The 25478-nt window shown below is 58.3% G+C and overlaps 2 protein-coding genes across 3 annotated transcripts in view; one reads left to right on the forward strand and one right to left on the reverse strand.

Moving 5' to 3' along the window:
* Nucleotides 1-8940: 8940 nt before the first annotated feature.
* ARX (aristaless related homeobox) lies at nucleotides 8941-16235 on the forward strand. Its single transcript, XM_075725935.1, is given in 6 exon segments — nucleotides 8941-9133; nucleotides 10311-11028; nucleotides 12327-12372; nucleotides 14388-14633; nucleotides 14635-14723; nucleotides 15995-16235. Coding segments are annotated over 6 exon segments (1533 nt in total).
* A 6104-nt stretch (nucleotides 16236-22339) lies between these two features.
* The window catches only part of POLA1 (DNA polymerase alpha 1, catalytic subunit), a 206813-nt gene continuing 203674 nt past the window's right edge, over nucleotides 22340-25478 (reverse strand). For both annotated transcript variants that reach the window (XM_075718412.1, XM_075718403.1), the window contains exon 37: nucleotides 22340-22509. In XM_075718412.1, the coding sequence (XP_075574527.1) occupies nucleotides 22340-22509 (170 nt within the window). The remainder of the gene's footprint in view (nucleotides 22510-25478) is intronic.

A 25478-nucleotide genomic window follows, 5' to 3' on the forward strand; every position in this document is an offset into this window, starting at 1 on the left:
CACGAAGATATCCAGAACCCTCCAGACATTTTGACAATATTAGAACAAAACCAAAACAAAAACTGAAACCAGAATAAAGCCAAACCATCCCTTCTAGCTCTCGTTCAAAGGGAAGAAAGCTGACATTTTCCTCAGCATCACTATACAAAATGGATGAGAGCACGCTCTGCTGAAGGAAGCAAACAGGCTCCTCAAGTAGCCCCCGACTCACCTGAAAGCCCAGCCAAAGTCTTTACCTATTTGTGCTGCAATTGCCTGGGTTGCAACACAAAACCCATCACACAAATGTGCTTTCACTGGTGAGAAAGCCCCACTGACTCAAGGAATGAAAGGTTATGAGTAAGGGTTACAACACAGGAACAATAATTTAGTTAAATCCAACATCTTTTGTGTAAAGTTAGTTTTTCTGTGGTTCCATAACATTATTTTTAGTTTTCAAGCACAGAAACAATAGCTGAGCTCTGTAACTGCCAAGTCGTTTTCAAGGTTTGATAAAAAGCTGAAAGACGAGAAGGTGCATTGATTCCAAATAATAACTTACACCCTGTGATTTCAAGATTTTACAATCCATGCACATGACTGGAAATATCTGTCTGTAGAAGTTTCTAAGAATTATGTATGAAGGGGAGATCTTAAAACACGTACTCTTTTTTTTATTTGATTTTTGACTGGAAAACTTCAAATCAACAGTCCAACAAATTGCAGCTGTTGGAATTGCTGAGCCAATTTACAATCAAATTGAATTTTTTTCCGTTAAGAAAAAAAACCCTTTGAATTTGGAAGGAAGCGCTCTGCTCCCTACCAGCCCACTCATACTTTTCTGTAACGTCACACACACCCGCGGTCCCAGCTATCATGTTCTTCAGGCACATAACTAGTGTTAGCACAGACGTTTTTAAGACTACATCTCCATTCTTAATTATTTCAGAACATCAGATTTTCCTCATTTTTGTTTTCTCATTTCAATCTACTTTACAAGTCTAATTTATCACTGTGCCTGATTTGGGTACCTTGGAAGAAACTCTTCCATCTATTCACTTCCACACACTTTGCTGCTATTAGCTGCGTTATCAATGGATTGTCCTCAGCGCAGTTTAGGAGATCTCTGCTCTGTGTCTCTCTCAGTGGTGCTACACTTGGGAGACAGCAAGTTCATTCATGCCTCAGCACTTACACAACACAGTTTATTTCCCTACAACATCCCTCTTCCTACAGAGCACGACAGAGTACTTTGAATCTTACATTAAAAGAGATGCAGAATATTAAACAGATAAATATGGATGCTATATCAGAATAGATCCTTTGATGATCTGACCGGCATTCAGCTGTGATTTATAGCAGAGGTGCTCCATTTAAAGGTGCCAACACCAAAAAAAGCGATGAGAAGCACTGACAGACAGCCTCTTAACATAAGGCCATCGAAGAATTTTCTTCACGTATCCGTGAGCATCAGCCTCCTCCAGGAAAAATGCACATTCCCTTCTGTTAAATGCAGATTTTTCCTAACCAAACCTTTTTTTAAAAAAATCTTGATGAGATAGCAGTGCTCCCTAAGTGACAGCCAGAGGCAATGACGTCCACAGGTGCAGAAAACAGTAATAATAAATACGGTTTTAAGGTTAGATTGGTTGAGGGGAATGGTCCGACAGAGCTTCACAGACAGTTTGCTGTCTCTTGCCTCTAATACCCTATTTCACTTCAGCCATGCTTCTGGATTAAACAACCCTGATCTCATGGGTAACATCGCCCAGGCAAGGAAATGCCAGACCAGCTCCAACCCCTGCCCTTCTCCAGATCATTTTGATTCCTGCTCTGTCCCTGTGCGGCTGCATTTACTGAAATAGAACATAGCACCACATGAAGGTCACACCGGAGCTAGTCAAAGAGGGTGAAAAATGTCCTTTGCTCATCGAACGCTCATTTGAATTTTTAATGGCTTTGCTTCAGCTACGTTCACACCCCCTCTGCGGTTAGTTGAGTGATCGCATTTCAGTGGTACGAATGCTTGCAGAAAACCCGTGTCGAGAGTTGCCCACGGACGAGCTGAAGAAGCCCAGCTGTTACATTCACACACACACACACCTATTTGCACAACCGGTGTGTTGCTGGCGCAACAGGCGGGTAATGCAATCAATACCAGGGGGTTTATTTGACCAACTACAGCTAAACAACGGAAGCCATTTGCAGTCAAGCCCTTCTGTTAGTCATTTAAAGGAACCGCTGGAGCATTTTAGATAACAACTACATTTGAGAAAACGATGCTCTTGCTCATGGATATTCCACGAGCAGAAGAAGAGAATACGTTTGACAAATAAATTATTTGTTATGAAGCTTTTGCTCAGTTCTAGTCAGCACGTACAAAAGAAAATATCATAGAGGGTATAATGTTAAATAAGCCTATGATCATCGTTTTAATTTTTTTAGACCACTGCACCTTAATGAATTAATAATTTCACTGAGTTTCTAAGGATTGCTGCAAGAAAGCTACTTGGGATCTTATCCATGGGTTTTCTAGGGTCAGAAGAACCATATCTCCATCATTCACCCACCTCCTGGAAGACACAGATGTAGGGCTGTAGGATGCAGAGCTCCACCCATTTACTCTTATATTTAGCCAAACAAGTTACATTAGGTGAAAATATGTCTTCCAGAAAAGGACTGGTCTAGATTCTAAGCCACACAGTGCCAGGGAATCCACCGCTTCCTTGCAGAAACCCCGCAGCTGTCAGCAGGGGCAGCCAGAGCCTGCGGAGGTGCGGGGAGGCTGAGATCCTCGGGAGGGGACACACATAGGAAGGGGACGCAGAGGAAAATTGGGAAAGTCAGGGGGCTCCCAGGTAATTCTAAAAGCCTGGAAAAGGCCTCTGGGGGACTCTAAGGACCGAAGATGACAACATGACAGGACAGGAAGCCAGCAAATGGGGCACAGACGGTACGGATGGTATCCCAGCCTCAGGCAGCAAACTGCCAGCTCTGATGGGATTTCATAAAGCCAAGCACTTGGGGGGGGGGGGGGGAACCCACCAAAAAGAAGAAACAAAGAGAGTGAGTCGTGTACTACAAGTAAGGTTAGTGAGCTGTAGGAGATGACATGCCAGCAGGAGACACACACGCCTCTGCCCAGCCCAAGGTCCCAAACCCAAACCTGAGGCACGAAGGAGAGGAAGGCGCATGGCCTCTGGGAGGGAGAGCAGGCTGCCGAGGGGTTGCACCACCTAGCTGCATGCCCAGCTCTGTTTTTCCAAATCACTTCCAGGAGTGTTGGCTTGGTGACAAAGCTCAAGGAATAAATAAGTTAAATGCAGTAACTAAATCCAATCCAGAGTTATTGCAGGTGACGGGACTTCTGAGAGACATCACCACAGACCTGCCCTAGCAGGGACTGCTTTCTGGGCTCATGGTCATGCAAAAAAAAGGCCAACCCAAAAGCGAGCTGGGAGTGATTCTGGAGTGTGGACCAGAGGAGAAGTTTTGAGTTATTAGAAGTGGGGAAACAGCGGAAGAGAAATAAAGGTGAGACACATTCACCTAAAGCTAACTGCTGTCCTCTGCCTGTAGTGAAAACCGTGTTAAAAGGAAAATAAGCCACCAAGGAATAAAAAAATAATGACAAGTGAATAAAAAAGGATTTAGAAAATACCTTTTTTGAATTAAATCTATGGAACAAGGCCCAGATTCTTCCCACACATAGGCACGGGCTAAATATTAAGTATGTGAATAATTATTCCAGAGTCACCACCACTGCTGATACCAGGCCTCTGTCCAGATGCAAGTTAACCCAGAAGTTGCTCCCTGAGCCAGCACCGAAACCAAAGTGAGCAACAAAAGCTAGGGCTGCTTCACAGACAGAAAAGCAGCAGCACTGCGAGCTGCTGTGTCCGAGCCAAACTGAGCCGTGCCGGTCCAGGTAGCTGTGAAGTGAGGATGGGGCTACACCTACCACCGCTGACCTCCTGCCCACTTGCCGGGGGGGGTGGTCAGCTCCTGCGACCTCCGCTGAAACCTGGCAGCCCCCCCTTCCCCGCAGGTCTCCCTCCGTTCACCCCTTGGGCAGGTGCTGCAGCCTCAAGTCCAAGGGCACAGGCCCCAGGAACCGGTGAAAACGGCTGATGGGTGTCCCAAAAAAGCGATACTTGGGAAATGAGTTTTTCTCTTGCATGTGAATGCAAAGGTGCCTAAGCCCAACACCATTCTGCAAAGCCATTTTGGTGCTGTGCCCCAGTGATCACTCCTGGGTATAGATTATTTAACGTTTAAATTAGCAATCTGCAATAAGGGGCTAATATTTATCCCGCCTTAAATGAGCAGGCGGTTAAGCCATTGAACTCAGAGGTGTGTTCAGGTGACCAGTGACATGGCAGAGCCCCGGGGGGCACACAGAGATGCTGGTTCTCCCCCAGCTGTCTGACCATGGCCATAGGGAACATGCAGCTGTGCTGTGACCCCTCATTACTGTCTGTTGGTCTTCAGCCAATTTTTTTGAAAGTGATTAACAAGACCCTTGCAGAAGGAATGAGCAAGGTTGCTTCCGTGGTAGTTCTTGCGGTGCAATCAAGGGCAGTCCTCTGCCCACCTCCACGGCTCAGGGCTGAGCTGTGCAATGTCGGGGCTGTGCCCAGGAGAGGTTTTTGGAACAGCGTTCTCCACAAAGGGGAAAATTTATCTTGCATATGAACTGAGATAACGATGCCATGAGGCTCGAGACGGGAGTCATGCGCCGGGTCGTGACATCGAAAGGGCACCAGATGTTCCTCCGCCGCCTGGTACCAAGGTAGAGCGGGCACCTCGCCTTCCCCAGCTCTAGGGCTTCAGTGCACAGGACCATAACCCTGGACACTGAGGGGGGCAAAGAAAAAAAAAGCATCGCGAGTAAATCGCATCCGTAGAAGACCGACGGTCTGTGGTTCGCACCCCTGCGCGCCCCTGGGTCCGTGGCGCTTCAGACCCTGCCGTTCTCTGCGGCTGGCCCCGGGTTCCCCAGGGGCCGTGGCTCCTCCAGCGCAGAGCCGGGAGCAGGCTGGGGCCAGGGCGCAAAGCACGTCGAGGGAAGGGGAGGAAACCACAGAAAAACGCGAGAGGACAGGTAGAGGAAACGCAGAGTTTCTGTACCTGCCTACAGGTCCTGCACGAGCCTTTTTTTTTTTTTTTTTAATGAGGTAAACAGTGATAAATCACGCACAGGAGGATTTTAAGTAGTTGTTCTCGTTTTCTTCTCCATCGCAAAGGGACTGGAAAAAAAAAAAAAACCCAGCTGGCGTTAAAGCCTAGCGATGGGCTGCGCCTGCCGCTGCAGCTCCACCCATGCGCACGGCTGGCAGGGACCGAGGACCCCCCGGAGGGGTCCCCGGCTTCAGCAGCTGCAGCGTGGGCTGCGGGGGTGCAGCGGCTACGGGCTGGGCACAGACTGCTGACGGAGCTCAAGCCGTCGTTTGCTCAGCCGGTGACAAACTTGCGGCCGTGGTGGCCGCCGCAGCGAGGGGAGCTCCTCTGCAGCCAAGGCAGCCGCTGTTCCCTGCGAGGTTAAAAACAATCTCGCACTGAGTCGTGAACCGATTCTGCACGTTTTCAACCGCTACGGCTGCAAACCGAGCTTAGCCCTGTCTCCGCCCTAAGATCCAGCACCTTTCCCCAGGCGTGACAGCGAACTGCCATTTTGCAGCCGCGTCTCCTGGCAAGGGTGGTTTCTGCCGGGGGGAAGCGGCTCGGCCGACGGGGCGGTGTGCAACGAGAAAGGAAGATAAAGAGGGAAAAAAAAACCCCAAACCTCAAAGCCCGCTGGCAACGGGGGCCCCGGGGCCGTCGGAGCGCGGGGCAGGCCCGGCAGGAGCGGGAACGCGTCTGCGGCAGCCGTCGGGCGGCGGCCCCGGGGCAGCTCCGGGGCTCCCTGCCCCGCTGCCCCGCGGAGCGGCCCGGCGGGGAGCCGCGGCTCTCGCCCCGCTCTTTGCTGCGAAACGAAGCCCCCGCCCCGGCGGCGGGGGGAGACGCCCCGGCGGAGGAGCAGCCCGGCCCGGGGCGGGGGGGTCCTGCGGGGCCGTGCGTGCCCGCCCCCCGCGCCCGCTCCTGCGGTGGGAAGAGGCCTTTTGCAGGGGTCGGGTGGCCCCGGTGGCCGGGCCCCGGCAGGGACGGCAGCGCCCGTAACCGGCCCGCCGCCACCCCCCGCCGTCCCGCTCCCCGGCGGGGCCGGAGCGGAGCCGGGCGCGGGTGGATGCGGAGGGCGGCGGGGGCCGGGCCCCGGGGCGAGACCCAGCGCGGAGACCCCGGGTGCGCGGAGCCGGCGCCGATATTGTTACGGCAACGGCAGCCGAGGGTGTTAATCTCGGCTAGCTGGAGTGAAAAGAGGCAAATATTTCCGTTTGTGCCCTCCTGCCTCTCTCAGCACCGGCTGTCAGTCCCCGGGCTTGTTATCCGTACAAGGCATCAGTTTGTTTGGCTGAGCTCAGCAAGGTTTTCTTCTCCGAGCAGAACTATAATTGCTATAATTCTACTGTATCATTTGGATCATTGCAGTATTGTTGTTTTCTCTCTCTCGTTCTCTCCCCCTAACACTGCAATAACGCGCTCCAGTGTTAAATTAGCAGGTTGCAGGGGGAAGGGGGGGGGGGGGGGGAAGAAGGAGAGGGAGAGACCATAAATGAATGAAAGTTTGTTTAAAAAAAATAAATAAAGCAACGAAGTGACTTGGCAGAGGAGAGCTCGCATCGCAAAGCATCCTCGCCTGCGAGCAGGACTGCCGCCGAGCCGCTCTCCCCCGGGCAGGGCCTACCGGGGCCCGGGGCAGCGGGGCAGGCGGCCCCCCCGGCCCTGCCCGGGCACAGAGGGGCGAGGGAACGGGGCGGGGGGGGTGCAAACAAGCCGCAGAAGGCCGAGAGGCCGCGGCAGGGCTCCCCGCGCCTCCCCGACAGCCCCCGGCGCCCGCCCGCCCGCCGCAGCCCCGGCTCGCACCGCGGCAGCCCCCGGCGGGGCTCGGCGCTGCCGGAGCCTTCGCAGCTGCCGCGCCGAGGCTCCCCCGTCCCCCCCGGCGGCCGCCTGTGCCCCGGCGGGCCCGGCTCCCCGCTCCCGGGCGGGCGGCGCGGCAGCCCGACCCGTCCCCGCTCCCCCACGCGTGGTGCCGCGGCGCGGCCGGCAGCCGGCACGGCGAGGGGCCCGCCGGTGCGGCCCGGCTCCCCTGCCGCCCCAGCGCCGCGCCTTCTCCCGGGAGAGCCCCGGCGGGGAAGCCCCGGCGGAGCCGCCCGCCGCGGCCGGGGCGAGAGCAGAGGCGGCGGCTCCCCTGCGCGCCCGGCTTCCCCGCGGGTGCCCGTGGGGCTTCCTTGCCTTCCGGGGGCTTTTTGTTTGGTGCGTTGTTGGTTTGCCTTTGGGGTTGGGTTTGTTTTTTTTTTTAAATTACCGAGTTAGTGAATGAATTGCCACTCGTGCCGGCGATGGCAAAAGCTGCCGAGAGCTGGGCAGCGGCGGCAAACGCCGGCTTTGCGTGCCCCGCACAAGCGCACCCCGCACGGCCGGCCCGGGCTGTGCCCCCCCCCCCCCCCTCCCCGGGGAGCGTCGCACGTCGGGGCGCTCCCCGCTCCCCGCGGGCACGGCCCCGGCCCGCCGGGGCAGGGGGAAACGAGGCGGGAGGGACGAGGGGCAGGAGCCCTGCGAGGGCAGGGAGGGGGCGGCCCTGGGAGCAAGGCTCGGCCCCGCACGGCGCCCAGGGACGCGCACCTGCGGAGCCCTGTGCGCGGCTGTGCGTGTGCGCACACGGGCGTGGGCACAGCCGGAGCGGCGTGGTGCCCACGCCCGCACGGACACACGCAGCCGCTTGCTGATCTTTTCTCTTAATTCCCGCTGGCGAAGTAATTAGGAGACGCGGGCTCCGCACGGCAACTGCGGCACGAACAGGGGGCCATGGGGCTGTCTCCCCTCCGGCGCTCGGGGCCGGGGATCACCCGGGCGAGCGGACGGGTTTTTTGGGGTGGGCGAGAGCGGCTCCTCCGACGCGCCCGCGCTTGCGGGGGGCCGGGGCCAGGAGCGCACCCGCCAGCGGGGGCCGCGCAGGCAGCCGTAACGCCCCCATCAAAACTGAGCCCGACCACCCGAACGGGGAGCCCCGAACTTGCCCGGGACGTGACCGCTGAACCGGGCAGGACAAGGAGGGGGGATAAAAACCCCTCGGAGGTCTTCCGGCCCCGAAGCGGCGTGGAAAGCGTTGCGGGGGGGAGATGTGCGTGCGGGGAAAGGCGGTCGGGGCAGGGAGGGGGACGCCGGCCAGCACCGCAGTGCCCTGCGCTGCCCCAGGGACGCTCCGCCGGCGGCCGTACCCCGCGGGGCCAGGCCGCGGTGCGGGCCGGGTCAGCGCCATCGCCGGCCCCGCTGCTTTCAAACAGCGGCGGCGAGCGCGGAGAGAGCGCGGCCCAGCGCCGCGCCGGGCGGGGCGGGGGGGCTGCCGCGGGGAAAACCCGGCGCGGATCCCCCGGCCGGGCCCACCCCGTCCCGCCCGGCCATCGCCCGGCGTTAGGGCCGGGCCGGGCGGGGAGCGGCGCCGCCGTCGGGGCGGGCGGGGGACGTGGCGAGGCGTGCCGCCGCCGCCCACCCCGGGCACCCCCGACGGCTCCCCCGGGCGGCTCCCCGCCGCCTGCCGCCCTCGGGGAGCGGGGCGGGGCGCGGCGGGGCGGGGCGGGGTTGGGGGGGGGGGCAACGCGGCGGCTCGGGGCGGGCGCCGATCCGGGGTGATCCGAGCCGGGGTTTGCCGGGCGCCGTCTGTCGGCGGCCGCCCGGCCTCCGCCGAGAGCCAATCAGGGGGCGGCTGGCCGCACGTGGAGCCGAGGGGACTCAAGAGCGCCGCGGCCGTCGCTCACTCCCCCCGTGACGGGCGTCCCGGCGGCACAGGGCAGCGCCGCGGGGGCGTCCGCGCCGCCGCAGCCCGCCCCGGCCCCACGGCACGGCCCCGCCGCCGCCGCCGCCATGAGCGGGCCCTACCCGGAGGAGAGCTGCGCCGAGCGCCCCGAGTGCAAAAGTAAATCGCCAACTTTGCTGTCCTCCTACTGCATCGACAGCATCCTGGGCCGGCGCAGCCCCTGCAAGGTGCGGCTGCTCGGCGCCGCGCCCAGCCTGCCCGCCATCGCCGCCCGCCCCGACACCGACAAGGCCGCGCAAGGTAAGCCCCGCCGCCGCCCGCCCCGCTCCGCGTCCCCGGCGTCGGGCAGGGCAGGGCCGCCTGCACCTCCCCCCCCCCTCCGCCCGGCGCAGCCCGCGGCTCGGCCCCGGCCCCGCTCCCCGCCCGCCCGGCCCAGCGCCGCGTCGGAGCCGCGGCCGCCGTTACCCCGTTACCGTTACCGTTATCCCGTTACCCCGCCCGTTAGCGGCTGCCGCGCTGCCAGGGAGCGCGGCCAGAGCCGTGCCCCAAATTCAGCCCGGTTCATCGGGCGCGGGTCGGGTACCGCCGCTTTAGGTTGCTCTCGCTTTCGATGCGTGTGTCATTTTTTTTTAAGCGAGAATAAACCGGGGCGAGCTGCGATCCGTGCCGGCAAAGGCTGGCCCGTCCGCCTGACGCCCGGCGAGCGAGCGGGGGCCGCGCCCGGCAGCGGGCAGGGCGGCGAGAGCGGGGCGCCGGCGGCCGCCGCCCCCGGCCCGAAGTTGGGAGCAGCCCCTCCGGGGCGGCGGGAAGCCCGCCCGGCTGGGCAGCTCCCACGGACCGCATCCCTCCCGTTTTCCCCGTTTCCCCGGCGTTCACAGCCCGGCGGGTTTCTTTCCTCTAAAACCAAAAGGAAACTTGGAAGGGCGAGGGGAGACGAGAGGAGAGGGGAAGCAAAGCAAACAAACAAAAAAAAAAGAAACAGAACAAAAATAAAAATTAGCAGAGGAGCCCCGGGCCGCCGGGCAGGGGCAGCGGGACCGGCGCTGCCCCGCTGTGGCCCCGCCGAGCGGGACGGGCCCCGGCGGTGGCCGCTGCCGGGGAGGTGGCGGCGCAGGCCCGGGGCTCCCCGAGCCCCCCGGCGCCTGTCCCGCCGCGGAGCGGGGCGCCGGGCCGGGCTCTGCGGCCGGGAGGAATTTCTTCCCAGACCGGGAGCAGGGACGCGGGCAGGGGCCGGTCTGAGGGTGCGGGGGGGGGGGGGGGAAGGTTTGGGGGTGTCTTATCTTGGTGCGGGGTGGAAAACGGTGCCCGAACCGGGGCTGCGGGGTTGGGGTCTTGCCCTGGGCTCTTCGCGCTAACCCCACTGACCGTGTCTCTCTCTCTCTCTCCCCCCCTTCTCTCTTCCCTCCGCACCCCTCTCCCCCACGCGTGCCCGACTGCTGCGGCCGCCTCCTTATCCTCTCCCCCCATCCCGGCGCAGGGTCCCCCAAGGGCAGCCCCCCCTTCGAGCCGGCCGAGCTGCACCTGCCCCCCAAACTGCGCCGGCTGTACGGGCCGGGCGGGGGCCGGCTGCTGCCGCCGGGGGCGGCGGGGCCGCGGGGGGACCGTCCGGAGGGGCGGCCGGAGGGGGGCGCCGGCCCCGTGCCCGCCGCCGGCCCCTGGGACACGCTGAAGATCAGCCAGGCCCCCCAGGTCAGCATCAGCCGCAGCAAGAGCTACCGCGAAAACGCGCCCTTCGTGGCACCGCCGCCCGCCCGGGACGAGCTGGGCAGCCCCGCCGCGCACGTCGAGGAGAGGCCGGGCCCCGCCGCGCCGGCCGCCGAGGAGGAGGAGGAGGACGACGACGAAGAGATGCTGGAGGAGGAGGACGAGGAGGAAGAGGAGCTGGAGGACGACGAGGAGGAGGAGCTGCTGGGCGAGGACGGCGGGGGGCTGCTGAAGGAGGCCCGCCGGGGCGCCGCCGCGGCCCCCGGGGCGGAGGGCGGGGATCTGTCCCCCAAGGAGGAGCTGCTGCTGCACCCCGAGGACGGCGAGGGCAAGGACGGCGAGGAGAGCGTCTGCCTCTCGGCCGGCAGCGACTCCGAGGAGGGGCTGCTCAAGAGGAAGCAGCGCCGCTACCGCACCACCTTCACCAGCTACCAGCTGGAGGAGCTGGAGAGGGCCTTCCAGAAAACCCACTACCCCGACGTCTTCACCAGGTACCGGCGCCGGGGACCCCGCCGGGCGCGGAGCGGGCGAACCCCGGGACGGGTGCGGTGTGCCGCACCCCCGCCTCCACACCGCACCCCCGCCTCCACACCGCTCCCCCCCCCCCCGCCCCGGGCTGAATCCTGCCGCGGCAGCCCCGGGACGGGGAGCAGGTCCGGGCTCCGGGGGGGACCCTGGGCCGGCAGCGCCCGGGCAGGCCCGCCGGGACGCCGCTGCCGGGGGCTATTTTTACCCGCTGTCCTCCTCCCCCCTCGCCGCGGCCGCCGCCGGGATCGATTACGCGCTCCCCGCGGGGCTGGACCCCGGCCCGGCCCGGGGAAGCCCCGGCAGGGGCAGAGATCAAAGCGCCGCTGCCTAAAAATACCGGCCCGGCACGTCGGGGCCCCTCGCTGTCCGGAGCCGCCCCCGGCGGGGCCCGGCCCGGCTCTGCCCACCATTTCGGGGGCATTCTCCCGTTGCAAACGAGAGCCCGCGGCGGCGGGGCTGGCCGGCGGAAAGGCGGGCGGGGGGACAGGCAGAGCCGCCTGCTCGCTGCCCCAAAATAACTGCCCCCCCGCCTTTAGCCCCGAGGCGGGTTGAGCCCCCAGAGCCCGGCTCTTTTCGATCAAGAAGACCCTCCCGGTTTCTCGTTTGTTTTACCGGGGAGAGCTGGCGGGGGGAGGCCGCGGGGGCGTTTTGTTCGCCCGCCCTGGGTGCCGGGCATCCCCCGCGGGGCTCACCTCGGGGCGCGCCCGGCCGCGGCGCCGGCAGCGGCTGCCCGGGGCGGGGGTGTCTGAACATATCGCGGTTTTTTGGTTGGTGTTCTTACGGCTTTGGCTTTTCCTCCGGGACTTCCCATGCCCGACCGGCCCGGGGCTGCGGTGGCGGCGGCCCGGCGGCGGAGGGGCCCCGGCTGAGCTGGGAGCGCTCCTCTTTCGGGTGCGGGGCTGACGAGCGCTTTTCCAACGCCGTGGCGGGTTCCCATTTGCCGTAACTGTGGCAATGCGAACCGCAGTGCGTGGCGGCTCGGCTGCCGTCCCCCTGCGCCGCGGTTGCGGCGGGGACCGGCCGAATTCGGGGAGAGGGGCCGGGGGGGGGTTGCCAAAACTCGGGAGTCCCGACGGGCGGCCAGCTCGGCGCCCCGGAGCCGGGCTGAGGGCGGCGGCGGGCGGTGTCCGCTCGCCGCCCGGCCCCGCTCCCCCCGGGCACCCGGATTCCGGGCCCGTTTGGCGGCGGGGGGGGCGCGGAGCCGCGGGCCGGGGGGCTGTCGGGGTGCCCCCGGCTGACGGCGGGTGTGTGTCTCCCCCAGGGAGGAGCTGGCCATGAGGCTCGATCTGACCGAAGCCCGAGTGCAGGTGAGTGGCGGCGGCGGGAGCGGGACCGGGAGCGGGACCGGGGCGTCCCTCGGCGGCGCCCGGAGGCGGGGGGGGGGGGGGCCGGCCCTCCCCGGCGGAGCCCCCGGCCCCCCAGGGCCGAGCCATCGGCGGGCGAGAGCCCGTGTGCTTACAGGCGGGTCCCCCACGGGGCTTCGGCTGTTAGCGAGACCCGCTCGGCCGCAAGCCGGGTATTTGGCTGCCATCAAATCTCCAATCGGGCTTCATAAAAGCCCACTTAGTGCTAGAACAAACAGGGCCATTTGAAGGCGAAATGTTGTTTGATTTCCTCTCCGCCTGCACAAGGAGCTGGCTAATGCTATTTGATTTCCCATTTTTGATAGCAATAAGCCTGCATTGATCTAATAGTGAGTGAGTGCAATGCTATTAAAGGTGTTTGCCGCCCCATACCAGAGTGCATTTCCCAAGCCGGGTCTCATAACCAAAGAGACGATAAACATTGGGATGCCCTGATTGCCAACAGAAAACAGATGTCTCTGGGTTTGAAGCTGAGCAAATCACTTTACAGTTAAAATCGGGCGCTGATAAAGCATAATAAATTCCATATGGCTCATTTAATACACAACAGCTTCTTGCATTAGAGGGGCTAATGATGAGATTTGTCCCCTCCTTTCTGTTGACACATTTCTCCATTGTCAAACAGAGATGTGACAGCAAATCAGTATTTTCAGCTCAGGGGAACGAGTCGTGGGAAAGTTAAATAAGTTTTAAAAAAGAAAGACACCCCCTTTCTCTCTCCTCTATTCACTGGAGAAGATGTAATTAAGGGAATATGAATTATGAGAGTCCCTTCGTTTACCTTTGGGTGTACTCAGACTTATTAATTCAATAAGGGGGAATTGCGGCGAGGACAGCTTGCTAATTGAGTTTTAGCTGGGAGAGACGCTCCCTCCGTGGCAGGCTGTTGGCTTCCCCGCGAACGCCGTGCCTCCTCCTGCGTGGGCACCCAGATGTGGAGAGCAGCGCTCGCTCTACAGCTGTACGGGGAGACCCGCAGCGCCGCTGCCGTTCTTGCTTCCCGGGGAGACAAGGGATCTCACGCTGAGCTCGCCAAGCCGAGCCTAACGGGGAAAACTCGGGCCACACCAGCCCGAAAAAATTGACAAACGTGTGTGTCTCGAAGTCTCTCTCCCGAGGTGCGTGTGATGCCTCGCACTTGGTTATAAAGCGAATATTTGCTTTTCCTTTGAAATGCGGTATTTTTTTTTTCTTCCCCTCTACCTCACTACCGTTTTCAGCCCGTGTTTGTTCACGATTTTGCCTTTGTGGGAGGGGGGAGAAGAGGCAAGGGTCGGCAGTGCCGCGGCGTCCTAACTAACTTTCGTAAAATAGATCCTAAAAGGGCAACCTGGAAACGTATATTTGCTGCTTTGGTTGCCTCGCAAATTATTTCTTCGTTTCAGACGTTAGTAAAATCGCGAATATTTTTTTTTTTCTCTCGCTCTAAATCTGAAGCGGAGGGGAAAAAAAAAAAAAAGGAAAAGAAAAGAAAAAAAGGCCGTGATCCTCAAACGATATCATTTGTAAATATTCCCTTCAGCGGAAAAAAAAAGCCGCGCAGCTGCCCGTCTGGGTGTGCGTGCGGAATAAAATCCCGCACGGTCCCACTGGGAAATCATTTTCCCGCTGTTGCAGCGCAGCGGGAGCGCTGCTGCCAGGCTCCCCCGCGGGCAGCCGCCCGCAGCCGCGGCGGGGCGGGGCGGGGGGGTTGGACTGTGGGGCCCCCCGGGGGCCCGGGGCAGGGCCGGAGGGCCCCGCCGAAAGCCGCCCGCGGGCCGCCGGGGTGGGTCGGCAGCGGCAGCGGCGCTGACACGCGTGGCCCCCGCGGGCCGCCCCCGCGGGGGGACCCCAGCAGCACCCCGCGCGGGCGCGGCGGAGGAGCGGGCGCCGTCGGGCCGGTGCGTGGCTCCCGCGGGGCTCGCCCCGCCGAGGGCGCGGGCGGGCGCATTAAAACCGGTTTTTCTTTTGGCTTTCAGGTATGGTTCCAGAACCGTAGGGCTAAGTGGCGGAAGAGGGAAAAGGCTGGGGCTCAGACACACCCCCCAGGTTTGCCTTTCCCTGGTCCCCTGTCAGCAACTCACCCCCTCAGTCCATACCTTGATGCTAGTCCTTTCCCTCCTCATCACCCAGCTCTAGACTCCGCCTGGACCGCCGCCGCCGCCGCCGCCGCGGCCGCCGCCTTCCCCAGCCTGCCGCCGCCGCCCCCCGGCTCCGCGGCGCTGCCCCCCGGCGGGACCCCCGCTCGGCCTCGGCACCTTCCTGGGCGCCGCCGTGTTCCGCCACCCCGCCTTCATCAGCCCCGCCTTCGGCAGGTACCGCCCGCCCACGCGCGAACCGGCGCCGCGGGAGGACCCTCGGGGCGGGGGGGGAGGCCCCGGAGGGCGCTGCCTCGCGGACGGCCCGGACCGGCCGCGGCCGCCGTCGCGGTCGCCCGTGGAGACCCGCGGGCGTCCCGCGCGCCGAGGGGCCCGGCCCGCGCCCCGGCGCGGCCCCACGCGCGACCCGCTCTCGCGCGGCCTGCCCCGGCGTTCGAACTTGGAGCGCGGGCGGCCGGCGCCGATTGGGCGCCGCGCGGGTCACGTGCTTCCGCCCCGGCCTCTCATTGGGCGAGGGCGGCTCTCACGCCCCCCCCCACCCCCCACCCCTCCCACCGCCGCGGGTCCGGCGCGTCCCCCGTGGGGACGGACACGGCCCGCGGGCACCGCGGCTGTGGGCGGCGGCGGCGCTTGCGGGGAGCCCCGGCGTCCCCGCGGGGCTGCGCAGCCCGCGCAGGGGGCGAGGCCGGAGCAGGGTCCCCGAGGGGCAGGCGTGGGGAAATCGCTGCCCCCACGCAGAAACTAAACAGGCGTGGGTTGCCCTACGTGCACACGCGGCCTCTGCTGTGCTCGGGGGTCCTGCGGGAACTGGCCGGTTTGGGGAGAGCCGAAGCCGTGACACGCCCGGTGCCGTGGGCACCGCCGGCCGCGCCGCGTCCCGCCCCGTGGGGTCCGGCGCGGGCAGATTTTTAGCCGCGGGCGTGAGTGGGTTGGGGCGGCTTCCAGCGGCCCCGCTCGGGCCGAGCTGCCGCGGCCGCCGCGCTCCGTCCGTGCGCTCCGCCGCGCTGCGCGGCCGCGGCCGAAGCGGGGCAGCCCCGGCCGGAGGCGGCGGCGGTGGCGGCTGCTGCCCGTGGGGCCGGGGCCGGGGCCGGGGCCGCTCCGCCGGGGCGCAGGGCCCGGCCCGCCGGGGCAGGCGGAGGGGGAGAGGCCCGGTTAGTGGACGGGGCGGGCGCAGCCTTCGGGGGGTTCCCTTATTATTTTAGTGCCGGCCAAGGAGACGGCGCCGGGGTCTCCCCCGCCGGCCGCACCCCCGGCCCCAGCCGCCGCGGCAGCGGCGGGGAATCGCCCTCGGCCGTTTTCTTTTCCCTCCTTTTTTATTTTTTTTTCGCCCCCCCCCCCCCCCCGGCCAATCTTTTGCCCTCCAGCGTCGGGTTTGGTTTTTTTTTCCCCCAGCGCCTCTTTGTCCCCCCGCGCCCCCTCCACGGCGGGCCGGGCGGAGCCGGCGGGGCCCGGCGCGGCGGTGACGGGCGTCTCTGCTTCCCTTGCAGGCTCTTTTCCACCATGGCCCCCCTGGGCAGCGCCTCCAGCGCCGCGGCCCTGCTGCGGCAGCCGGCGCCGGCGGCCGAGGGCGCGGTGGGCTCGGCGGGGCTGGGGGACCCGGCCAGCGCCGCCGCCGACCGGCGGGCATCCAGCATCGCCGCCCTGCGGCTGAAGGCCAAGGAGCACGCAGCCCAGCTCACCCAGCTCAACATCCTCCCCGGGAGCAGCACGGGGAAAGAGGTGTGCTAAGGCACGGGCGCCGGCCGCGGGGCGGGGGCGGATTTGGCAGGGGGGAGAGCGAGAGGAGAGGGCGAGGCGAGAGGAGGGCGAAGAGGCGAATGAAGGGAGGGCACCTCAGACAGCACGAATCAAGACCAAACGCGGGGGGGGGGGGCGGAGGGGGGGGGAATAAAAAATAATTATTAATTAAAAAAAAAAAAAAAAAAAAAAAAGGAGGCCCGGCAGCTGAGGCTGGGGTGGGTTCTCGAGCGGGGCACTTGGCGACAGCGAGCGCCTTTGGCGGCGGCTCTCGCACGAGTGAACCGGCGCTTGCGGGCTCCCGGATAAGTCACTCCTGGGCTGGTACGTTTCTGCAATGTTCGACGTGTTCATTTCCTCTCTGAGCATTACGGGGGAAAAAAAGAGGTGGTGGTGGTGGGGGGGAAGCCCTAATAAAAGTTATTATATATTAGCGTTACGTACACTAAATATTTTTCCTTCTGTTTATCTGGCGAGAAATAAAAAAAAAAAAAAAAAAAAAAGAGGAAACAAATAGAAATGTAATTAAGAAAGAAAAAAAAAGAAAGAAAAGCAAAGGGAGGGGGGGGGAAAGCTACCCACATCTTCTTAAAATAACATCCTAGGATGTCGAGTTGGTCTGTTAGGAGCACTGGAGAACTATTTTACGTGTTGATGCAGCGAGCTGCGTACGCTAACCGAGGATGCTGCCAGTGCAGGCTGAAAGTAAATTCGATGCTGTAAGATAACCAGTGCACTTAAGGGAAAGGGTATTATCTTTTTCTTGTTATATTCTTTATCACTACACCAACCAAGGTTTTTATATCAAACCAAAGGGAAATACACTGCTAGAATATGGACTGTTTAAGTCACTAAACTGTGATTATTGATTCTGTACATACCATTGTTATAAAAAAAGAACAGAGCTTTGTATATTTGAAATGTTATAAAACAATTGCACTCAGTGTAGCGTTGTAAAAGTTTGTCATTCTGTAGATTCTTACTGTGTTATAGCTATAATAGGGTTCCTAGACAAATATTTATGTACAAACCCTTTATTTAACTTATTAACTGTAGAGGTTTCTGAAACCCTCAAGAGGCGATGGTACAGTACTTTTTCGTGTAATGTCGTTATTGTTAACACTTTTCCTTGCTATCCGGTGGAGAAGTGCCACGTTCAGAAAATAAACAAAAATATATGTTTAACAACAACAACAAAAAAAAGGAACAAAAGAAAAAAGAAAGAAGCCCGGTCCTTGCGGGGGCTGCGGGGCCGCACTGCGGGCGCCCGGGGCCGGGGCCGCCCGGGGCTGAGCCCCGCCGGGGCGGCCGGGGGCTGCGCACCGCCAGCCCCGCCGCCGGGGAACCCCCCGGGGTTTGGGGGGGCGCGGGTCGCTTGGCCGGGGGCGATCGCCGGAGCCTGGGGCGGGGGGCAGGGCGAGGTGCCGGCGGCCCCGTTTGCGAGGGGATTTGTAGATGGCGGGGGCAGCCACGGCTGCACCCCCCGCGCTCTGCCGTGGGCGCCGTGTCGTGCCCCCCCCCCCCGCCCCGGGCGCTGCCGAGGAGGCTGCCGGGGTCGCCTCTCGGTAGCAGCGAGCCCACGCCGCGGGCAGCCGCCCCACGCACCCCCGGCAGCCCCGCCGGGGAGGGGGCAGCCCCCGGCTCTGCCGCTACCGAAAGCCAGGGGCGGGGGAGAAAAATAGAGCATTTTGGGGGAGCGCTTGGCTTACCCCCCCCGCACCCCTCCATCCCTCCCGGGGGGCAGGAAAGTTTCTCCGCGGCTGTTTCTTGCCTCTGCCCCCCCTCCTCCCGGGGGCGAACTGCCGGATTTCCCCCTTTCCTTTATTTCCCCCCGGTTTGGTTTTGGGGTTCTTTTTTTCCTGTTTTTTTTCTTTTCTTGTTTGTGGACGCAGCTCTCTCGTCTGCCTGTTCCACGGAGAGAAGCAGAAACGCGTGGAAGCCCCCGCAGGGCGGGCAGGCGCTGCCGGCCCCCCCCCGCGCCCCCCCGGCCCCGCCGAGGGCAGCGGCAAACCCCGCTCCCCGCGCCCCTTCCCCGGCCCCGGAGGGCCCCGGTGCCCCTCGTCCGGGCCCGGTCCCCCGGGGGCAGCGGGCGTGGGGCCGGGCCGGGCCGCCCCAGCGCGCCCGTGGGTTTCGGGGTGTGTGCGGGGGGGATTTTCGGGGGTGATTTGGTCTCGTGGCGGCGCCGCTCCGCAGCGGCAGCCCGGGGGGGCCGGGCACCGGGGAAGGGCCCGGTGGCCCCGGGCCCCGGAGAGCACGGAGGGGCCCGGCCCGGCCGTGGGGCAGCCCCAGCTCCCGCGGCCGCCGGCCGGGAAGCGCCGCCGGGGCCGCCGCCGCGCGTGGGAGCCCGCCGCGACCCTTCCCCGCAGCCCCCCCCTTCCACCCACGGCGCTTCACAGCCCCCCGCCCGCCCCCGCCCCTCTTTCTGAGTGCTAAACCCCGCCATAGGCGCGAAAAAATTTTATGGGAAAAATAAGGCTTGTTCCCTGGACATTATTAACAGTGCAGCCTGAAATATACATTTTTGCCTTAAAGAAAAGGGAATCATTATCAAGCCATTACGCATTACGAAATGTCATTCAGTCATTTTTATTCATTCCGCTGAAATCTTCGTAAAAGCCCGAATCATACTTCTGCAAGCAGCAATTTTGTTAATCCAGGGGGTTATTACTCTGGTCCCTTATTAGGATCTATACTGCTGCCAAGCAATCCTATAACCTTCTCAAAAGAAGTTTACCTCCGTGTTATAAAACCAGTAGTGGTATTTATACTGTGCAATAATTAGTGTATTACTTGAATCCACTAACAGGTTCATTTTATCTCCGCACAAAACCCCTAGTCTGCTTATAGAAAGCTTGTGCCTCCTTTGGTGCTGCTAAAGTGGTGAAAGAGTGAATGAAGGCTGGTAGCACTTTCTCCTTTCGCCGTGCCTTAATTCCCATCTCTTTTTGCTCTCATCCAATTAGTGCAGTGTATTAAGCGGTTTATCATCTCATAGTCAGCTATTGAGAGAAACAAGGCGAACACTTTGCAATAGAGCCTGCTCTCCTTTGACACCCTCAGGTACTTACATATTCCACTGTGCTATGAATAATAGAGGAAGAATAGAGCGCTAATTCCCTCATCAAAGAATGCCTTGTCTGCTGCTTTGCTCAACAACACCATTCTGATCAAAAGAAAAGCAATAAAGCTTAGCATAACAAAACGAAACCTACTTATTAGCTTAGTGGTTAAATTAATGCAGAGCCGCTGCTATTCAAAACCAAGGTTTGAAAACAGCCTCCAACAACCTGATAATGCTGCCTTCGGGATGAAGGAATTTTAATCTGAAATTTGAAGCTGGCACAGATGAGTTAATCTATTAAACTGCTATAAGGAGGGTGCGGGAGAGCTGTTCCATTCAGGCGCATGTGAGGTGGGAAGGCAGCGAGAGGGAAGATGTGCCCCTGCCCCGCTCGGACCGCACCGCGCCTTTGGGCCGAGGGGCGGGGGCTTGGCACCGCCACCGCCACCCGCCACCGGCACCGCCACCGGCACCGCCACCGGCACCGCCACCGCCACCGCCACCGGCACCGGCGGGCTGGCGGCCGGCAGCCGCTTCTCGTCGCCCAGATGGCACCGCCGAAGCCTGGCCACCGGCTCCGCGCAGCGGCACTCCTCTCCCCCGGCTGCAAATAAATACAAATAAACACAAACCTGAGTTTTAACAGCGTTGGCGGGGGGGGGGGGGGGGCGAGAGGAGGGAGGGGAAGGGAAGGCGATCCGAGCCAGATCGCTCTCCAAACGCAACCCCCCGAACTTCAATCTCGCCCAAATTATTTACAGCGCCGCATTTCCCAGCTCCATTTAATATTAAACGCTATAAAGATGACTTTGCGTTTCCCAGCCTTTCTCCGGGGCCAAGATGAGGCACGGTGCCCAGAGCTTATTAGGGAGAGAGGCGGGGGGGGGCGGGGGGCGCAAAAAAAATTCAGTTCACTCCTTGCCAAGACTTCAGCTCTGATCTGACCAACTCTGCCGAGAGGAATCAAAAATTGCCTTAATTCGGGGTAAAAGCCCTCATTTCCGACCCCCCCGGCTTGCGGCTGGCTGCCCCCCGGCCCCTCGCAGGGCTACTATAATGCTGCTGCGCCCTACACAATCATTCCACAACACTCTCATTTAATCTAAACATCCCTAAACTTGCAAATTAACAGGCTCTTCAGCTGTAATTATACAGATACATACAAGTGCCACAGGGTCAGGTTATGCCGTATCTACCCATTTTATTTGTATACCTAACGTTTGGAGGAGAAGGTCACACTTTTCACTTTCCTAAGGCATTCTACCCGGTTAATATCAGTAATATCTTCATAATCCTAATTGGGTTGGACACGAAAAAGCTAAAAAAACCTGCGTGAAATTACAGGAAGCCAGGATCTTTCAAAGAGCTGCAACACCAACGTGTCATCTAGGCAGCAACACCTTCTCTCCAAGGCCGGCCTCCAAAGGAAGTCTCCTTTACAATAACCCAGCCAAACACGTTGGGAAGGAAGGACAGACAGCTCACCGGGGGTGGGACAACACCAAGACAGAACCAGGGATGGAGCAGGTGCGATTTCTCACAGACCGCAACTCGGCGGGAGTTAAAAGTGAAAGGATTTAGCCCCAAAAGTTGCTCAGAAGACAACCGTGTATTTAGGCATGTTCGACCAGACGCTACCCTTACTGACATGCAGCGTCTGCCGACGCCGCAATAGGGACAAACGAATGTCATAAAATACTCCAACGCAGACAGACACGCGTATCCCTCCGGTGCCCAACACGGTCGTGCTGATGCTTTTACTTTTTCTTCAAGCCCCCTTTGTTAATGGCCGGCCAGCCTAAAAAGGGACACACAAGCACTTCTGTAAAACCCGGAAAAGTTGGGAGCCATACGACCTCACACGGAGTATTTTCAACAGTCAGATGATCAAATCAACTTCTCTTTTACTAGAAAACTTTTATTTTTTTCCTTCAAGTGTTAAGACAACTTCACATTTTATACTGTTAAAGATTCAAGAGGAATTTTTTATAACCTTACATTAATTTATCACATTGCAAACTTAACAGCGAACATGAATACAACAATATTTTGTGTACAAAAGCACATAGCCAATATTATGCTCTTTTCTTGTCATCTCTGCTTGTCATTTTATTAAAAGTAAATGAGAAACACAATTTGTTTATAAAACCTTTAAAACCCCCAATACAGTAATTACTACAGAACAGCAACAATGATTCTCCGCTTTCCCTTCCCCCCGTTACTGGTTACAATGCCATCGCAAACATACTTTTCCCCATCGATTGCTTACTTTCAAATACTTCGCATGGAAAGAATTGAAATACATTTATGTCCTGTCTATATCCGAAACTGGTTTTGTACATGTGCACGTCTTTATATCTGTGCAGAAATTTCCAACATGGCAAAATATTATGCTTAAAGACGCACCGAAAGACTCTTAATAAAAAGATGGTCCCTATTTTTAACACCTCCAGGTTTCAGTCATTCTTTACCTTTAATAAATTTGAAAGTAAAGTGTCCCTCAGTTCAGAAGGTATTAGGACATTTAAAGGCATTTAGGTTTAGTATTGTTTTTAATTGGTACGTTTATGATCAGGAAGAAGATAAACTGTGAAAAGGCAAAACATTAGTGCTCCTACTGAGACCCCTACTAACCTCTCTTCCCAACAGCACCTCTACTAAATACCCTGGAGCAAAGTCTAGGATCACTTACATTCCAGCAACTCTCACTGGGAATTATCCAATTAAAGCAGCAATTCCCCCACCCCCGTTTCCCTTATAGGTCTAAATACACAACAAAACATACTGCAAAAATCAACTACTCTGTATTTTAATAACCCCGGCTTCTCAATGAAGAAAAGAACGGAAGATAAAACCACCTCGAATATTTCATTTCCACGTGAATCACACATCCTGTTTTCATCTTCCATTCTTAGTCCTCCGAAGAGACAAGATTATTAAAACATCACTGTGCATACTGAAATAGGGTATTGCTTAAGAGATTGTTACTGTTAAACAAGGAACTAGCCTCTGGTCTCCCTCCATTTTTAATCAATTACTGTCTTTCATTATTGGACTCTCCCACCGATCTTCCTATACTGAAGGTAAAGAGTTTGCCGAGGTTCACTTCTGAGTAGCCACTCATGGACAGACATTTGTCTACGGTGCTCTTCAGTCTTTTGTAGGCCTCAGAGACTTCATTCCTGAGTGACTTCTTCACATACTCTAAAAGAACAAAGGAAGACAAAACACAGAGAAGGATTAAATGACCGCAGAAAGACAGTACTTTTGCATTCACTACTACTTTGAATCGTGGTATTTTAAAACAAGGTGAATGTCGTAGCTAGCAAAGACGACATTTACGGCAAGTTCTCCCACCTTCTGCTGCCTTCCCCCTGCCTCCTGAGCCGCAGCGCTGCAGGAGCCGGTGAGAGGCCATGCCGAACCCGCACACGGTGGCCAGGCTGAGGCTCCCTCAGCCCCGGTGGCGTGGGGTGCAGCGGCTCCTGCCAGGAGCTGGCCAGAAGCGCCGCTTGCCCGGTCACACAGTCTAACTGGAGTGAAATGGGGGTTCACCAAGTCACAGCAGAGAAAATAAGCGATAGCAGGGCTGGCTCTGAAAGGATGTCGTTTAAAATGAGTAGGTGCCTTAACTTAGTGAGAACTGCTCAGAGTCCCCAGGGGTTTGAAGTAGGGAGAGACGGTGCCCAAGTTCGGCTTCAGAAGTGAAGGGAACCGTGCTCCGCTTCTCTCGTCCCTGCTGCCACCAATGCTGGCACTGGCACAACCTGGGACAGACTTATCGCCCATCTTGGGCGTTCTCACATGAACCTTGTGTGCAGGATGGGAATTGTGATGCTCAGCACTACAGAGGCATTGGAAGGAAAAGGGCAGTAGCACAAACGGGGGAAATTCCATGCTATCCTACCCTAAAACGGAGAGAAGATGCCCACTATCTCAACCAGGAGACATCAGGTTCACCTGACACGAGAATGAGGAGAGCCATTCCCAAATGCTTGATCAATAATACCTGTGACGAAATGTCTGGAGTGCAAAACATTTACTCACTTGTACGTTTGTGTGCGTACAAATTCACATGCACAAGTTTGTATGTATTTCAGCAGCGGAGCCCAAACTGTTCTATTGTAATTTTTTTTGTTAAATTTTATGCCATACAAAAAAAATCCAGGGATTTTGTTTGGGTGGGTGTCCGTCTCTTGCTTTACAATGGCTGTGGACAAAGACCGGACGAGCAAAATACTCTACTGATACACATCAACGCCAACTTGATGCAGATCTGGCGCAGTTGTGCTCCTCCTTTCCAACCAACTCCATGTGCTAGAAACACCAGCTCCTACTTGAAAGCCTGCGTCTGCAGTTACACCTTGGAACAGGCAGTGCTGGACAGTCTGCGTTACTGAGCAGAGAAGAAGGATATATTGCAAAACGAGGTGCCCTCGCAGACAGTTCCCCCCCCCCGTTAGGCTGGAGGGACTCCAGGTCAAGCAGAACTATGACAGCACGGCACAGGTACTTTGAGGTCGAGCTTTCAAGCCATTTACGCGCAGCGTAAGCATGTGTCTTGTGAGCGACCAACACGATCCTGCTGCTGCTCATTAGCTTTGCCTAAAAGCTGTTGTCTCATTTCTTCCTGACACCTTCCCAACGTTGGTGCTGCCCTCCTCATGCTTTGCACATGTAACAAAGGAGCCTCCATCCCCTCTCGAATGGCTTTTACTACGTGGCACAAATTAAGATGAAAAAACAGTCGTCTCTAAAACAGCTGAGTTTATGTAAGAGGAGAGGGACATGCTGGTTTTTTGAGTCCACCTGTGTGAGGGAAGAAATTACTTTTGCAATGACTCACTTCTGTGATGTGACTGAGCTGAAGACGTCCCTTCGGATGCACCTTCGTCTCAGCAGCCAAGTCAAGAACTGCTACACGAGGAGATGGCAGGGAAGGGAGGCATGGTAACGGAAACAGCTATTACAATTTTGGGGTTTGTGAATTCCTCCTCCCTGAGGATTTATGAATATTTTTGCAGAGCCTCAGATGTTTCAGCAGATTAACTATTGGATACGATACAAACAGTAATGTTTTACTGAGCAATTGCCACCTGCTTAGGTTTTCCATGTTATTCACAAAGTTCCACTGTACTCAATTGCTCTGCATGATGCTATCAAATCTTTAAAAATTAAATTAAAATTTAAATTAATGATGCTAGTTTGAGTAACTGAATACGTTGATTAAAAGCACTTTGGTAAGCACCTTTCATGCGTCCTTGTGAAGAAGGTATGCATTGTGCTGTCAGATTCAGTTTTGGGTATTTATATTGCCAACTTTGAGCAGTAAGCAAACAGGGGAAGATGCCTAGTTGAAGATACCACCTTCTTACCATTACCCAGACAGTAATGACCTTATGTCCATTAGCAGAATTAAAATTTCCTTAAACTACACCACCAATACAATAAAAACTTTGATTACAAGGATCTGTTCATTAACGGACTGAAGTCATTATGGCATAAACGCATTTAATGATCTTGAAATTATTTAAATGGAGGGTTTAATTAAACGAAGTCTCGAAAATTGTAATGACCAGATCCATAAAAACACCAAACCCACCCTGCCACAAATTCAGCACTAAATAGTTTATGCATTTGCAAGATCACAGAACCAGAGAATCGTTTAGGTTGGAAAAGACCTTTACGATCATCAAGTCCAACCATTAACCTAGCACTGTCAAGTCCGCCACTAAACCATGTCCCTAAGTGCCATGTCTACACATTTTTTAAATGCCTCCAGGGTGTTTAAAAGTGATTCAATCGCTTCCCTGGGCAGCCCGTTCCAATGCTTGAATGGTAAGATAAATGATATAGTAAGTGGGTTCACTTGCCACTGTTCACATGTTCGCAAAACCATGCTCTTCATACTGAGAAACTGTGGAAAATACCATCCTTGTAGCTCAGAACTAGGCTAAAATAGTTTAAAGCTTCCTGGAGCTCAGGAAGGACCAAGGCGAAACGTATCAATGCGCAGGAACAGCTGGCACATGTGAACAGAGCAGGAAGGCACATTAATCACGAGAACAACGAGGCAAACAAATAAACCAGGGCCAAAAGTGGAGAACAAAACTGCAGGCCCGCATACAGCCCCAACTCAGGCTCCAGCCGCCCCACTAGCAGAGCGCCTAGCT

This window comes from Pelecanus crispus, chromosome 1 (genome assembly GCF_030463565.1).
Source record: "Pelecanus crispus isolate bPelCri1 chromosome 1, bPelCri1.pri, whole genome shotgun sequence".
Classification (NCBI taxonomy): Eukaryota; Metazoa; Chordata; class Aves; order Pelecaniformes; family Pelecanidae; genus Pelecanus; species Pelecanus crispus.